Consider the following 17598-nt stretch of genomic DNA (forward strand, 5'->3'; position numbering starts at 1 on the left):
TCTTGTAAGAAAATAAAAATGTGAAGGAAAACAAAGAAGTCAGAATAAACCTTCTGGGACAACCTATAGGAATTAAAATTTGCCTTTACTGTTTGCAGCAAAACAAATGACACAAGTGTCAGAGTGCTGCTCAGTGGCATGCACAATCTCTTTAAAAGATTCTTTTCCAGGCAGGTTCCCACAGCATTTTTAGAACTTGAATTACAATGCAAACAGGCCAGACTATATATAGTTGAGGAGGCAGAACTGTGCCTGCCTGTTCTTTTCCTCCTAGGTAAAAGACATGGAGATGGGCTTTTTTCAGTTATTGCAGAAATGAAGAGGAAATCTTGGTGCTCATGTGATGGGCACAAATACAATCTGGGCTGTAGGAAGGGGATTGGTTATTATGGCTTCCACATGTGCCTACAGATAACTGATGACACAGGAACTGACTCATGATCCCAAGTTAAGCAGTGTCAGAAAAGTCAGAGGAGCCAGGAGCTGGCACACTGTAATCCATACCTCTGGTTTAGTAACACAGAAGCCAGATACTGAAGCCATGAACTGATGAATTTACTGGTTTTAGCCTTTTCCACAGTTAACCCATGGAGACACTTCTGTTACCATCAAGGAGAATTATGGACTAAACCAGTGAAAACATGCTCTCTTTCCTCCACAACCTTCCAATATATCCTTCTTTCAAAACTTGTTTGCATCAGTCTGATCTCTTTCCACAAATTGTGGGATTGCACAAGACAGCAAGTTGTGCAGTTTTTTTTTTAACTGGCTATACAATCAGGAACACTTGTACCCCCACAACTGCGCACCTGATAGAGGTCATTTCTCATGTTAATGATGTCATTGTAATTCAAATCGGGCATCACTTCCAGGAGGTTTTTCACCAGATCTCTATGAAGGTGGATAATTGCTAAATGAAGGACACTGAAACAAACAAAAAAACAGATTAACAAATTCACATTGTTTTCAAACTTACTACAAAAATTTCAAGACTTTGCTGTAGATCTGACTGAATTCTGATATAAACACTTAACTACTAGAGATAATGATTCCAACACTAAGTACAAAGACCTCAAATGAATCCCACCACTGGGAAAAAAAAACAGGTCAGAAGGTAACTGTTTAACCCTTCAATCAGAAAAGCAAACTCAGGATGGCTTTTGCTGGCCCTCAGCATTACTTTAGTACTAGGCTAATATACAAAATGTGCAGTACAAAACAATTGTTTCAGAAATCCGCTGATTCTCTGCTGGTTTGCTGTTTTTTCATATTTTGAATTATACAGCAGATAAACACTTCTTACTGTGAAAACCTTCCTGCATAATTTCCACAAGCCTCTCTGGTACCAAAGCAGATTTTCCCTTATGGTTTTCCCCAGATCTGTGGGTTTTTCTTTATTTCATTTTCAAACAGAAACATGAAGAAGGACTCAGGCCCAGTGACTAACAACCACAGGATTTGCAACAGTGGCCAGAGGCATCATGCCACAAAAGCACCTGTTTTGAGACATGAGTGACTGCATAGCAAGTCACTTTACTTCTGCTGGGTTAATGCAATGGCCCTCCTGTGCTCTTCTCCAAAGGCAGGTCCCTCACCACCAGCGAGCAGCTGGACACAACATGACACCAGGAAAAAGCAGGCTGTGAATCCATCACCCCTGTCCCACAGAGCTCCATTTGCCTTGCTACCCTAGGACCTGAAAATCATGGCCTTTGAAACATACCCTGCCAAGCCCTTCATTGGCAGATGCTGGCCAACTTCTAGACTCATCTTTCAGCAAGTTGCTGCTGACACAAAATATCAGCACAGGACATGTGGTGTGTCTGTTAAAGCACTCCAGAAACACCTGAACAGTCTCACATTTACACTTTTGTCAGAAAAATAAAAAGGAAGTTCCATGCCATTCAGGGCAAGGAATCATCCTGAAATGAGATGGAGAGCAGTCAAAACCAGAAGATATTTCAAAAAACAGGAAAAGATCATTTACAAACCAAACTCATCCTTAAAGGGCATTTTTTATTGATTCGATCTACTGCTACTGGAAGTATCATGGCACCTTCCCTCCTTCAAATCTTCCGTGCTGTACAAACAGTCCCACCATTATTGGAAAAGTGCTGTTTCTCTGCTCTGATAGATGCTTTTTATTATGCTCTGTATCATGCTGACATTTTATTTCCAAATCTCAGTACAGAAACACATTTGTTCTTCTCCTGCTTTTAGTTCTCATTTCAGCAGCAAGTATTTTAATCTTACCATACCATTATATGTGATGCTGCTGACTAGACCATGAAAGGTCAGTTCAATTTTGTAAACATTCTTACATGAAAAAATGCATTTAAGCACCACTGTAGAGCCATCAGGTATCAACAGAGCAGTGGTACTGATATAAATACAGTCACAGCCAGTGTTACAGAGTGTCCAATGTAAATGCACACTAATCATAGGTTTCTGGGTTCTGTCTCAAAGCCATAAATTGCTGACTGCAAAGTTTTTTGAAAGGCTTAAGCAAAAACTTTGTAGTTGCCATATAATTTTAACTATTAAAGTGACAACCAGAGCAATTTATTAATTAATTTTGACCTTTTTCTTCTCCCCCAAGAGACCTAGAAGACAATCACCAAAGCTTCACCTTGTCAAAAAGTTATGAAGTAATACAGATGTGTATTTGCTCACAGAATAAATCCATCTCAGGAGAAAGGGAACATGAATTTGAGCCTCAGATACTTGCAGGTACTTCTTGATTCAGCAAGAAAACAACTATTTATTATCATTCTAAAAAGTATTTTAACTTAGTTAAAATGTCCAAATCTGAGAAGCACATTTTTGTATTTAAATGCAGGGCCTACTTTCTCAATACTCCTCTAACTCCCCCCTTTCTTTTCTTAAAGACAGAAGCTGTACAGTCCATAGTGCTTACAGATTTTTTTGCTAGCTCCCACCTCATTCATATTCCTCCTTATCTCAAAGCAGACAGTAGGTTTCCAGTTGGAAAGCAAAGCTTGTAAAGTAGCTCTCTCTGATTGTGCAATCCTGTGTCTGCAATTTGAGGCCTATTTTCACTGAAAATTGAGTGAAAATGTAACATTTCTCAGAGTAATTGAACAGTGGGATACAGGTCTCGGTCACTTGAAATTTTCCTTCTAGACAGACACCTTGAGGCTTATCTGGCTTCTACTGTTCAAAACACTAAAATTTAAGGAAATGTAGGTGATTGCACAGGGCCTTCCAGCTAAAAAGTGAGGATGTGATAGTTTCACTTGGTTATGCAAGAGATTATCTTTGTATTTGTTCAGAACCCTTCTGCTGAATTTAGTTTTAAATAACTACTGATCATTAGTTCCTCACAGTACTTTACTCCGAGTTCCACAGAATCTGCATGGCTGTAACAAAATGGATTTCCACTCCAGGTCACATCATGGAAAGACTGATATGCAAATATTAGCAGCCAAGTCTGCCACAAGAATCTGTGCAATCCCTTGGAAGAAAACCAACAGAACAGTACAGATGTAAACAAGAGCAAAATAATGTCCTCTGGAAAGAACTCTGTGTCAGTGGAAGAAATGCAGTATGGACCCTCCAGCTATTGTTTCTACATCTCCTGAAGCACCTGTATTTCTACATCTACTTGAAGCATCCTATGAAGACTTAAGGATTTGCATGGAATAAAAACCAGGGCACTCTTCTTCAGCATCAAGCTGAGGGTCCCCATACACTGTGTATCATGATGCAAGCACAGCAATTCTCACTCAGTCAAGATTTTAAGTAAAAAAGGGCAAAGAAACTCAAACTCACAACCTGCTCAACATACCCTCAATGACCAGATTATTTTCTGACAGGTACTGGATCAATGAAGTTTATAGTGTACATGACTTCTTTGCAAATGAAAAAGTGTCTAAATGACAGCTGTACCTCTCCCAAACTGCAGAAAGGAGAAGTGGCACCTTCAGTGACTGGCACCTATGAGGGACAGAACAAATTGACTACACCGTTCTGCCCTCAAACCAATTGGTTTCAACCCAGCAAGTGCAGTGTGGTCAACTCACTTGTCCCCATTATCATCCTGGACAGCTGTGAGATGGCGCTGAGCTGCCAACAGCATCTTCACGTCTCCAGTTACGGCATAATCGAAGAGAGCGTTGCAGTGGCGCCTGGCAAGCTGCATGGCCTTCTCCAGGAACAGAGCATCTGCAACACAAAGTTCCCTCTTCATCAGCTCACTTGTTTTCCTTGGAACACCACCTACTTTTGAGAAGCACTTGTGCTGTCACAGAAATGCAAAGTGCAGACCACCAAGTATTGTTCACTGCTTCACTGAGGTGGTTGTTAATTTCTTCTGAGAGGTAAGGACAGAGGGACTAGGTGCATGCTGAGCATTCAGGCAGCAGGAACCCTGAGAACAGTCAAATCTAGAAGCTCCCTCTGGTTTGACTGGCACTGAATTAAGAGCACTGACGTGCAGTTGTGTGTAGTGAGACAAAAAGGAGCAGAACTTGGATCTGGAACTTGCAGGTCTGAGTAGTTTTGCCTTGAGGAAGCTGAGGCACGGAAAGCCTAGGTGACCCATCAGATATTGCAGAGAAGCTCAGAGAAAAGCTGTGAAATAAATGCAGTGCTTTGCACTCCACCAATTCAAATCATGCCTAGCCTAAGCAGTCTAGCCTGCTTTAAAGCACAGAGAGTCTGTTCTGTTTAAAACACTGCACTTTTTACAATGCTTAGTATTTGTATCCTGATTTTAGAATTATAAAATGGACAGGCATTGAGATTTCAAAAAGCAGAAGTTGTCACGGTGGGGTGGCAAAAGGGAGAAACGGGAGAAAAGAAACTCATTTGTGGAAAAAAGTAACTTTAGCTGCTCTGTCAATACTTTTGTGGTTCTGTATCAGCAAGAAACTAGTGAAAATGAAACAGATGAAACTACAGCGTCATTCTGTGAAGCAGTATCATCTGAAACCAGCCTGTATTTTAAAGTTTTGTGTTTCTGTAAAACCTTGTAAGGTTGGGAATTACAAAGTACAAACAAGTACAACAGACTGTGTCATTTAAAGCACACATGGTGAGACAATAGCCAGGATTTCAAGCTACACAAAACCAGGCATTTAGACCAGGTCAGAAACATGTCCCTGATGAATACATCACTGCTGTAAGGCAAAGACTTACTCAGCTATCCATGAAGTTTATTGTTCTGGCAAGTACATCCCTGTGGCTGCTATACTATATGCCTGGGCTGATGGATTTATACACCAAATTTGTTATATTCAGGATACATATTCAGATTAAAGGAAGTTAGGCAATTCAGTCTTGTCTTGTTATACACATTTCCAAAGATCAAAGAACTGGATGTTGAAACTCCCTGGTTTTCCATATCAAACACACAGGAAAGATATATCCTTCAAAATATTATATGTATCTTTTAGTCTAACAACCAAAGGATCTAGCCTGAACTAGCTATTTTATGGAGCCTGTTCTTCTGCACCAATTCTTTGTATAATCTGGAGCTAGAAATTGCCTCCTTTCATGCCATGACAATAGATTTAAAAAGAAAAAAAAAAAGGTCAGCCTCCTGCCTACAATATTAATTGCTTAGAAAACAGGTAAACAATTCAGACCCCCTTCTTCATGACAGCTAAATGGACATCGTTATTTCTACATATCAGGACAAGGTTTTATTTTCTGAACCAGTCATGGGATTTATCACAACTGAAACTACAAAGAGCAGGCTGCTTCAGCACCATCCATTCTCAGACCACAAGAAACTACACCTTGGAGGTGTTTACAGCTACAAACCATCTCCTGTGCCACTTTGGATTCTCAAGCCACAAGTTTCTACTGCTGTTAATAGCAAGTGTCAGACAGGGCTGACACTCAAGGTAATGTGCTGTCTCCCTGGTCCAGGGAATACAAAAGTGGTCTAAACCATATTGCATTTGGTAAAAATCAGAACCAAGACATTCCTTCGTGCTCAATTCCTACCCATTACCATGTCTCTCTAGTCCAACTACTGTTTTTCTATTTTATGCTAAGCATGATTACTCAAATCCTTTAAAAAAGTGTCCATCAACTGTTTAAAAAAAATCCAGGAAATGCACACCTTGCTGTCTGGGAAAGGGTGATTTGTAGTCTTTATATATTTTAGAACTCTGCTGCTAAACCAGTTCTGTTGACTACCCTTGCCTACCTCCTCCTTTCATTTTGTTCCCTGAAATAAAAAGACAAAACCCCTTACAACAGTATTAAAGGTAAGATAAAAAAAGCAGTTCTTTATTCAAAGCTTCCAGGTGTGTCCATAATAATGGGCTGTGGGCACACCCAGTAACAGATTTCTACAGTTTTTGTTAAGTTTAACAAATTATCCTATCTAACAAACATTGCCCAATTAGGAGAGCTGTTGGTTAGGTAATTTTTCCCCCAGGTACTGTCTCACTGAAGCTGATCCAGGGCTTCTTTGCTCCACTTCCTGTTATGCCTCCTAATATTCTAATTGGAAAACAAAATGTTCTTCCTGTAGGTCCTCTACTTGAAAATAAGACTAAACACTACTTCAGGAGGGTGTTAGAAGGTTAGCTTGTTACTCTAAAATCTAAGAGGAAGGGTAGGAAAAATACCAGCAACTGTATAGCCACATATTAATGGTCTACAAAGCTACAAATATATGAAAAATACATAAAAAGCAAAAATTTTTAGGCACTAGTTTGATGTGTAACACTTTGCTACTGCAGTTATTTTACTGTGTATTGGCAAAATGTACACAGGTCCCTTAACATTTGAAATTCAAACCAATAATGGCTACTTTGCACGCAGTTCAACAGTATTGCAGGGAAGACCTACTGCAAGTCACTAACATCTGTTAACTCATCCACTAAAGTCTCTCAAGTATCAAAAGCCAAGTCAACTGCTGAGTTATATTCCCTCTGCCTTCACTGCTTGCAGCTTCCATCCTCACACAAGTTTATTCAAAGGCAGTATACATGCCCAGCAGGCAAAGCTTTCTCATCTCCTTGCATGACAAGCAGAAGCTCGTGTCCAGTGGCAGTAGAAAGGTGCAAAGTTATCTACAGAACTAGGTATAGGGACAGTCCTTAGATCTTGGGGAATTTTCATGTTCTGAAAACAGCAAGCAGACATTTTGGAGTTTCCAAACCTTTAATGCTTGCTCTGCAGTACTGCAGTTTGATTTACCCTAAATACATTTATTGCTCACTTACCCCGCCACCTGCAATCTGCTTTGCTTGCTTCTGTTTTACAGGAAAAAACAGAATCCTCCTTTTTCTCATTAACAGCAGACGTTCTGCACTCAGTCCTCTCCATGGCTTCCGCCTTCATGTCACATTTCATGTCCCATTGGTCATTTTGTTTATCACAGCTCTTTCTGTCTTGTTCAGCTGTGCAATTTGATAGACCTTCTAACAAAAAGCAGAATCATTAATGTTCAGTACTGTTGCTTTTTATAATACAAATGATAAAACTCAACTAGACAAAACCAAACCCTGAAAAGTTAATATAAAAATTTACTTCAATGTAAAACTTAGCACTAAACTCACAAATCATAATATTCCACATGCCAACACACATGGACAGACAGTGATGTGACTTGCTCTAAAGTGTTGCTAAGTCTTTGACAGCCTCTGCTTTAGAAAAAAACTTTTATATATTACAACAGATTTACCTCTCTTTTCATGGTACAAGAATGTAAGTCTAAAGTACTCACACAAAATCTAGTGGAATTACTCAGACACATTTTTTTTTCCTAACAGTAAATTCATCCCCAAGACTCAGAAAGCATCTATGGAGTAATCAACATGTTACATCTGAAATTACCTTCCTATTTTAGGAAGACAAGAGCGTCCTTATTATTAACTTAATCTTTTCCATTGATCTCTCTGGGCTACAGGATAGTACTAGACTGTGGCAACAAAGGAGGATACATTTTCTGTGGGCTAGTCCTTGGGTCATCTGTAATCAGCACATTCAAGCAAGCAAGAGGGCTGGTGGAGGGGTTTTAGTCACTGCTGCTCAGGACTGCACAGTAAAAAGGAACTACACTTGGAGAGGAAAAAAGAGAAGCAGGGCAGTATAGGCTACACAAACTCCTCTGCTGCCAGAGGTTTGAGAAGAGGCCCTCTCCAGCACGCTTAGCTACACCTGCCTGACACTTTGGCTCATACTGTAGAAGAAAATACAGGTCAAACTCAATTCAACTGTTGGAAGAAAGACATTTATGCTGTTACCATGTTTCATGCCAGCACTGGACTTTGTTGTGCCAGGGAAATGCATCCCTCCAAAAGCAGAGTATCCATATGAAGGAAAACTGAACCCTAAAGAAAGGAGAAAGATTAAGAATCAATAGTATTACATCCTAAAACAATGAGAACACCATCAAAAACATGAACCTAAAGAACTGAGATTTTGTTTTCTGCACACCTTCTGCTTTATTTCATCCCATTAATTTTCCAGGCTAAAGGTGAGCTCTCCCCTACCCCTTCAAAAATCCAAAGAAATTCTAAGTGGTTGGATAGTGACACTCTCTATCCCAACATCCATAACACCACACAAATGTAGCATCCCTATGTCTTTCCTCTAAAACTCAACTGAAACATCACAAGCTGCCTCTGTGCTTTTGAATCTTTGTGATTACAACACATTAGTATTCTGGTGTTATGCTATACATGCTGCCAGCCATACATGAAGCAATTTAAAAGCTGCTGCTCTATTCCCTGCTCTAAAAAAAGGGTTGTGGTTCAGGTGACATTTGCTGACCTACAGGTTTTTCTGCTGCAAGAACCAAAGCAATGCTCTCATGATCCTGCATATCAGATATATTCTGATTTCAGATAAGGCACAGTAGAAAATTTACTAAAGAATATCTCCAATTTTTTAACAGTACTTTGCACTAACAGGGTTAATTTGCCAAATTCCACTCGTGGTCCAAGAAACAATTCAGAACCTGTTTAATTTTAGACACCCAAAATGACAGCTAACTGAGCTGTCTCATGAATGTCAGTGCCTCCAAGGCTCTAGGACACAACAAAGCTTCCAAAGTGGGAAGGCAAACGGGATGATGAGGTGTTTAGAATAAGGAGATTCTTGACTGAATTGAGTAACAGCAGGATAAAGGCAACAGAGTCAGATCTCAAATGCCTAGGAGACAAAATCCTCTTTACATTTTAAAAGTCAGCATAAACATCTGTGCTGCTCTCAAAATAGAGCCCTTTTCCCTCTTTGCCCAAAACTGCTGCCTTACCAGAGCCAGCACTGCCACCTGCCCCTCCATACATGCCGCCACCTCCAGTGCCACTGCCTCCGCCATAGCCATCAGAGAAGTTCGGCATGAGCTTCTGTCGTTTCCTTTGCACTTCTTCTTTATCTGGGATAGAAGGAACAGAGAGAATAGGGAGTCAGTCCTGCTGGTGGCAGGCACACAGGGTGTGCATACAGAAAGCATCACAACAGTTACTGGTTTATAAAGGAGGATGCGGAGTGTGATAGAAGAGTCAACTCTCCTCAAGCTGCAAATAGCAGAAAATCTTTGTATGTACTGGGGCAAAGAGAATTCCTCTGAGAACAAGCCAGTGCCACCTCCTCAGTCAGACCAGCAGCATTGCTTGAGCCTGCTTGGTCTCTTCAGCCATGTCACTGCCTTGTGCTCCAACTCAGGGGACACATGCAGATATGTCTTGGGGTCTCAGAGCTTTCTTCAAAAGTGTCTCGTGTACTTAAAGCTCCGGAGATCAGTGGTCCCAAAATTCTTCTATGTCTAAGCCAAGTCATGAATCAGCACAAGTGATCCAAACCCCAAAATGGTTGAAGAAAATTTGCTTTTGGGAAATATAAGCACAGGCTCTTCTCTCAAGCAAATCAACTTCAGAAATTGAGCCTTATCAGAGGATCACAAGGCACTTTTGAGTTTCAACAGTGCAGAGTACCTGCAGTGCCCTTTCAAGTTTTGTTTAAGGGATGGCAAGAAATGGTGAAAATTATTTACTTAAAATACCAGCCAGTAACAGCCACTAGAACAAAGAGAACTTTTTTTCAGACAGGGACATATTGCTGTCATACCATGCTAAGTAGCAGGAAAAAAATAGCCTAAACTTATTTAATAGTATAAGTACAAAATAAGACTTAGTACCCCTGGAAAACAAAACACAAACATTTAGAAAGGACTATCCCAATGATTGGGGGAAGTGAAAATGTAATGACAAGAGCTATAAAAATAGGGATACAAACATTACATGGGTTAAAATCCAGTAGAACTGTTGAGAAAAGAATGAAATATCATTTGCTTATTAAACCATCTAGTAGTTTTCAACAGCCATACAACAAAAACAAATTTCATGCACAGGCACATCAGTCAGTGCATCAGATGAGGCAGCTGAATACATGAGACAGCACACTGACAAAGCCACGTGCATTGTTTCCAGGTACACATGATGTTTAAGTATGTATGCATGCACACATCAGGCATACTCACACTGACGAGGAGAGAAAACCCTAGAGAGCAATCTAGTCAGAGAAACACAAAAAATCCACATACACGGGTCTGAGTTAGTGGGAACATTTGCAACAAGGGAAAAATATAGTTCCTAAATGGTAATTTCATTATAAGGTTGTATAGGGGATCTGAAAATGCACATAATGTTGAATTAATTTTACTCAATTAAGAGGCACATAAAAGAGGTTTGCTTCAAATCTGGTAACTTCACTCTGAACACTTCACTTCCCTTAACAATTGTGCAAGAGGTTCCTGAAATCATTACCAAGAAGAAACCCTCTGGCAACTCTGGAAGCTTTGTCAATTAATGCTTTGTGCTGTTTTATTCTAATAGTTGTGAAGTAGACTCACTTGACCACCACCACTCCCTCCTCAACTGTCCTGAGTCTCCCACCACTAATGCACATTTATTTTAGAGATTTTGACAGGGAATTGATTTCAACACAGCCCTACCTTAGGCACAGAAAACATTCAAGGTTAGAATTCAGTAGTGTAACCTGCAGGCAGGTAAATTGCTAAGCAGAAACATAATCTTAATACAATGAAACACCAATTATGACTTGGCCCTCAAGGCATTTCCATATCATCAACATGATTGGTATTTAAAACCACAACTGCCAATGTCATTCCCATCAAACATTTCAAATAAAGACTTCAAAGGGCACAGATCTACTGATTAAACTCCTTTCCAGCAATAATTTAGAAAGCAGGTCCAATACTGACTCTTCTGCTAAGCAACTAGAATTTTAAACAAGAGATTGAAACAGCACTTTACCTGCTCACACAAGAAATGTCTTGGGCTTACTAAACTAGTACAGCCAATTGGAAAATACAGAAACATCAGTGACATTGGCATGATGGTAAAAGGGGAGAACTGCAAAATATGTGCCTTTCCACCAGGCACCAAACAGGTTGTGGTTTAGGGTTTCATCTGAAAGTACTGACAGTAAAATCTCTTCCGGTATTATCTGTCAGAAACTCAGAGGAAAAGTGCCATCTACTGTATGGACAGGCATGTGTGAATATAGGGAATCTGCAAGGAACAAGCCCCTCTCGGAAAATACGCATGGATTTATTGCTTACCAGTCCTACAACACCACTAACAAAACCCATTATAAACTTACCACGCTGCAAATTGACTCTGCCCAAAACAAGGAGGCAAATATATTTTCTAAAAATAACAGCTAAACCAAAAAATTCCTCATTAAACCACTTCTATCTTATTAAAAACATTTCGAGAGACCCTACAGTTTCCATTCCCAATCTGTAGAACAGGCTTAATGAGTTACCTTTGATTTCTGGATAGTAGAGAAAAGGCTTTGGTTCGCTTGTTTCTAGATCAGATTTCCTACGCAGTTGTACAAACACAGATGCTGGCTTTGTGATATTGACATCTCGGTATTTGGGTGTTTTGAACACAATAGCAAACTGTGAAGGAAACAAAGACAAACATATCTGTCACAGAGCATGACTTTTGACAACTTGGCTTTTACATGTGCACTGTTTTGAAGGCATTGGTTTAGGGCTCGGGAGGCAAAAGTTCAGAGCAAAGGGCTATTACAACAATAAACTTTCATTTTAGCTTTCAGTTTCACTTCTGAGGTTGACTCCTAAAGCCTTTTGGGAAAGACAGAACTGCCATGCTAAGTGTTACCACACCCCGTATGTCAGTACTGCACTGTTAGTCCCCTCATCCTTTAGCATCTCTTCTGTGGCTTTCTCAGTGAGCTCTCAGAGCTTTTATGTGGCCTATCCCATTTTACAGAGGGTGCATGTTAAACCAATGGGGCTTTCTCCTTATTTCCTTGAACTGTATTCCTAGTCATCTAACAGATGTCATTAAAGAACTGTTATGTTTTTATTATTATTAAGAAGCAAACAAAGAGGAGGTCAGTACAGGATACAGATGCTTTTACATAATTTACAAACTATAATATAATCCTAGCTTACAGAGATGGGAGAATCATTAACAAAGGACAAATGCTCTGTTACTTACCTGTCTATGTACATCCGTAGGAGAAAAATCTCCAAAGCCTTCCCACATACCGCCATTCTCATCCTCTTCATAGAAACGTATTTGAATATCATCTGCAAAGAATGAAAGTAACACTCTGGGATGTTTGTGCATTTGTTTAACCTTGGCTGTGGTTATTTCAGGTATAAACATGGTTACTTTTTGGCTGGATGAAAATACTACAAAATACATCAATTACCTTTATCTGTTTTATGAAAACAGCAGAAGTAACCCATTTTCGACATCAACTCTGCATCAGCCTAATCTTAATGACTTCACTGAAGTTGCTATTTACTGAGCTGTAAAAAGAGAACTAGGTTCACATCATCTTCCTATTCTAGGGTTATAAAACATTCCAGAGGAGCCTTATTTGGAACAAACATGTAAGGAGGGGAGAACTTGAAGTGTGAAATGTAGAAACCACCCTCTCTCCTCCAACAGTTTCAGTTCAAAAAACTGTAGCAAAACCTGAAGTGCCACAGTTCAAGTTCCGCTTGCTGCTGGCAGAGTGCCACGGTGGAGCTGCAGCTCAGAGATGTGGGGAAGTGTGAGCCAGCAGCGTGGCAGCAGGGATCCTTCACCCTCCAAACAGCACAGGCCAGAAACATGGCATTTGGCTTCTGCTGCTCTGAACAAATTTTCTTTCATTCTCTTTCTATTTATTTATTTATATTTTCAGGAAAAGCATCTCACTGGTAAATTCCTTCCACAGCACTCCCATGAGAAAAAGCTAGAAAAAGCCTGTTGTCTCTTAGGGTGACTGATGCAGGACAGGCTTCTGTAGCAGACAGACTGCTTCCCCTGGTGCCCCACCTGCTAGTCTCAAGACTGTGAACCACCACTTCAGTCCTGCTGTCCTGCATGCTCAAGTTCCTTCAGACAGGAGGTTTCTGAAGGCAGTGAGGTCAGGGGAAACCCCAGTCTGGCTGAGGGGAAACCCCACCTCAGGGCTTCCACTGAGTCAGACATTTATTTATTTATTTTGTGCCTAAGAGTTATGTTTTATCTCAGTCCTCTTGATGGCAGAGAGTAGATGCACTATTAAAGGAAAATAGGTCTTTCAAAGTCCCTAAAAGCCCCCAAAGCTTTCTCTCTTCCCAGTGGTAGAAGAGCATTTAGAAGAAAGAGAGATGGAAAAGAACAGCCTGCACCAACAGAAAATGTCACAGTGGTTTTAACAAGATGAGGAGGGACTGCTCCAAATAGATGAGAACAGGGCACTCACTCTACCATGTAATCTACACTAGGGTGCCCCAAGTACTACCTGTAGCCAAAAAATACGAAGTATCTCCCTCACTCCCATCTTTTTTCCTTAGCCCAAATATAACAAACCACATTTAACCATTATCTTCCAATAAAAAACCAAAGTATCCTAATCCATACTGCTGAATTCTCACACGTTCAAAGCCATGAGCAGAGACTGAAAATGAACCTGTGAGATGTATCTGTTTACACTGAGTAACCTCTACCATAGCATATACATAAAAATAAAGTTATTAGCAGCAGTGCTGAACACATTAAGCTCCCATCCATGGTTAATAGAGAATACTCACACTTGCTCTTCACAATCAGGAACTTAATAATAAATCAAAAACTTCAGAATAATTCAGAACAGGCATTACTTAATGGAGTCAAACATCACCCTGTAAGCACCACCCCCCAAAATTCCAGAACACGCACAACTTGAGAAGAACAAAGATGATCACATGGTCCCTGTGGAGGCACAAGAAGCTGAATTTGCTTTGCAATAGAGTATTTGGATTTATTAAATCTCTGGACTGCTGCCTTGACTTCCAGAAAGGCTGAGTATCTACAAATCCTGCTGCACTATCAGAGTGGGACAACACTAAAGACAGCACGGAAGGCTTTATGTGTACTCCAGATCAACACTCTGGTGTTCCTTACAATACTCATTACTCTTACCTTTCTGAACTTTGTCACAGAGCAGGTAAATCTCTTCCCCTCCTGTCACACACCCTGCTGTTCTGTCCATTCTTACAATTTTTAGGTTGGAGGCATTGGGAGCTTCTATTGAAAGGGAAGATGAAAAAAAATTGCTTAGACAGTAAACCAGATTTAGACGTCAAAAAACACAACCAAGCACAACACACAGAAATGCAATAGAAAGACAAGCTTCCAATACAACCTACCTGAATTTGTCTGGTTTTTTAAACATGAATAAATCAAGGACTTTTCATACGAAAGACAATTTCCTATCTTCTAAGCTTTGACTGAACTGTGAACTACAAAATAAGGTCCCAGCTACTGCAGCACAATTACTGCATTAGCAAGGTATCCCAGCAGTGAACTGCACCCAGCACCCTGCACTAGTACTCGTTTTATGACAACAGGGCTGTACAAGAGAATGTCAATTTTTCCTCCCTGCTTTCTGACAGAGTGACACTTTTGAGAGCCGTTTCCTGTTTCCCCCTATCTACAGTGCTTTGCTTTACACTGTGGCTTACTTGAAAGCATGCCAGTTTTTGGCCAGTGTACTGGACAGTGATAAAAAAGCCCACTTCCACAGATCTCCATCAACAGACAACTACTGGTCCTCAAGACAGAACTATCATCTGATAAGTGAAAGTAGCTGTTATAGGCAAGTTATGCTACCACAAGTTATGTATGTTCTGTGAAGGCTTAAATGGTGCCAATGAAGTATTCAAAAAAACTCCCAAACAAAACTCAAGAAAAATCTTCTGAAATCAGCAATTAAGAACTCACCTTGGGAGATCAGAAACTAGTAACTGACATCTGTGTAGCAACTTACAACAGCAGAATCATGCATACAAAATGTCACCTTTGTTTGTCTCCATAGTTTAGGACAGAATTTTTGACTTAAATATATTTCCCAATTAACAGCAAGGCACAGACTATAGTAGAACAGTTGCATTTAGAACCTTTTGATCTAGACTTTGTCTTTAAAAAGGAACAATATAGACATGACTGATGCACAAACGAAAAAAAAAAAGGTACTTTTCCTGAGTCATTACAGAATGACTATCAAGAACATGGGAATCCACAACCTCAGGAAGGAAAATTCAGGCAGCAGAAAGGGTTCAAGTAAGATGAGTCAGTATAATTTAACAGCATAGGGGAAAACATGAAGTGAAAAAAATTCTCTTAGAAAAAAGACAAATAAAGGAATGGTCTAAAAAATACTGACAGATCTAAAGGAAATGGTTGCATTATCTTTTAAAATATGGACAAGCAGATGGTCTGCAAAACTGAAAGGTGTCAAATTCTCAACAAAGAAGCAAATCTTTTTCCTCACATCTCATGTAACAACACTTTGTCACAGACAGCAACTGAAAACTCTGCAAAAATCAAGCCCTTCTTATCGATATAACAAGAACTTACAAAATACTCATAATAAAAGTGGCAGGATTAAACATGCTAACAGCAAAATAAAATCTTCCTCTACCGCTTACATTGTCATCTATTAAAACCAGAATCATACTGTATGTACACTGACAGACATGGGGCTGATTATCCATGGGCTATTTACTTGTTTTTCATCAAATACAGGGCTAGATGAGTCTACGTACAGCAATATCTACCTGTCATTTCTGTGTGTACAAAAGTCTGCTCCTAATTTAAAAAGTAATTAAATACTTACTGCTGTCATATATTGCATCCGATATTACGGGATCGAGTCTCCGTGTGAAGCTGCCATTGCTGTCGGGAAGGAAGGCTGTGAACATGAGCCGCACCACGCTGAGATCCATGTCCTTGGTCTGCTGTATGGCTGCCTGGCGGATGATTTCTCTTTCCCGTTCTGGAATTGACAGACAGAGGAATTAACACAGAGGGTAGTGCATCCTTAACAAAACAGAGAGAACACACAAACATCCAAAGGCATGGATAGGGAGGAAATGTCGTCTTTTACATGGAGCATCCATTGGGTTTTCCCTTTCTAGGCAGAGTGGAACAACTATTCAAATTATACTGTGTTCATCTTGCAGTTTGTGCATCAGATCTTATTTAAGTTATATAATTAAAAGACAGAAAATTACTATTTTCTGCTCTCAATTTATAAAGGTTGTGAAAAAGATGAAAGCCACCCCTAAGGACACCAGGATACCGGATGTTAAGAGCAATGAAATGACAGCTGGCCCCGTTATGCAGTACCTGAAAGCAATGCAGACCACAGGTTTTACAGTGATATGGGTGAGATACAGCTGAATGAAACAGTGACCTCAAAAGGAGGTCTAAATTAATTAAGGATATCATGTCTTACTGCAATAATGCAAAATTACTCTATTTAAAAGCTTAATGTGCTTTTAAACAGCATAAGAACAATGGAATACAGGTGCAGAGGTTGGTACATGCAGCTGTGGAAGGAAGTTTCTCCATTCTCAAGTATGCATTGACAGCAGAGTCCTTTCAGATTCCCTAAAACATGGCAACAGTGCACTACCTCTTAAAAGCACATAGACATTGGTTGTTGCCCTACACAAGGTTTTTTTCTGGCTATGAATCAATGCTTTCAGAGGCCCAACCTGTTTTTAATAAAATACCAATTAGAACCAGGTCATCGCTTTCACATACCAGTTAGCTGCCTGTCTTCACATCCTTCAGCCTGCAGATAGCTGAGTTCTGGATGCACCAGGAGTCCTGGGTTGTATCCCTTCTTGCAAGCATCTATCATGCGTGTTTCCAGAGTTTCAAACACCTTCTTCTTTGTGACATGAAGTATTCCAAGATTTGCAAACCTGCCAAATTTTGATTGGGGGAACGCTTTAGGAGAGACCTGCAGCAGGCAGCCTTTCTCTTACCAGGCAGAGCTCCACAACACAAGCCTACAGAAAGACTCTACAGGCTCACTTAGGCCCTATTAGTGTTTGAAGGAGAATTTTCCATCAAGAAAAATTCAGTCAAGATCACAAAACGTATAAAATGTGCACCATCATATGGGTGCACTTTCTTATGGCATAAGTAGTAATCTGTCAGGTTTCAGATTTCCACTGGGAAAGCATCTTACAAAATGTTGGAAAATCTGGTAGTCACACTTTATTTGCTGTGTCTTGGCAATGACATTGATATGTCATTCTGTGTGTCTGTTAAACAGAGCAACTGCTCAGAGTATGCTCCA

At 40.0% G+C, this 17598-nt stretch overlaps 1 protein-coding gene across 4 annotated transcripts in view; it reads right to left on the reverse strand.

Moving 5' to 3' along the window:
• The window catches only part of NFKB1 (nuclear factor kappa B subunit 1), a 57664-nt gene that overhangs the window by 9363 nt on the left and 30703 nt on the right, over nucleotides 1–17598 (reverse strand). For 2 of the 4 annotated variants that reach the window (XM_021531451.3, XM_077782958.1), the window contains exons 7-16: nucleotides 17055–17218; nucleotides 16123–16281; nucleotides 14427–14531; nucleotides 12486–12577; nucleotides 11779–11917; nucleotides 9242–9364; nucleotides 8229–8315; nucleotides 7206–7400; nucleotides 4044–4185; nucleotides 810–924 (exon numbers count right to left, since the gene is read on the reverse strand). In XM_021531451.3, coding sequence (XP_021387126.1) covers nucleotides 810–924; nucleotides 4044–4185; nucleotides 7206–7400; nucleotides 8229–8315; nucleotides 9242–9364; nucleotides 11779–11917; nucleotides 12486–12577; nucleotides 14427–14531; nucleotides 16123–16281; nucleotides 17055–17218 — 1321 coding nt within the window. Of the gene's footprint in view, nucleotides 1–809; nucleotides 925–4043; nucleotides 4186–7205; nucleotides 7404–8228; nucleotides 8316–9241; nucleotides 9365–11778; nucleotides 11918–12485; nucleotides 12578–14426; nucleotides 14532–16122; nucleotides 16282–17054; nucleotides 17219–17598 lie in introns of all 4 variants that reach the window. The other 2 variants (XM_021531450.3, XM_021531449.3) reach the window with 1 other exon arrangement.

The sequence above is a fragment of the Lonchura striata genome, chromosome 4 (assembly GCF_046129695.1).
Source record: "Lonchura striata isolate bLonStr1 chromosome 4, bLonStr1.mat, whole genome shotgun sequence".
NCBI classification, from domain to species: domain Eukaryota; kingdom Metazoa; phylum Chordata; class Aves; order Passeriformes; family Estrildidae; genus Lonchura; species Lonchura striata.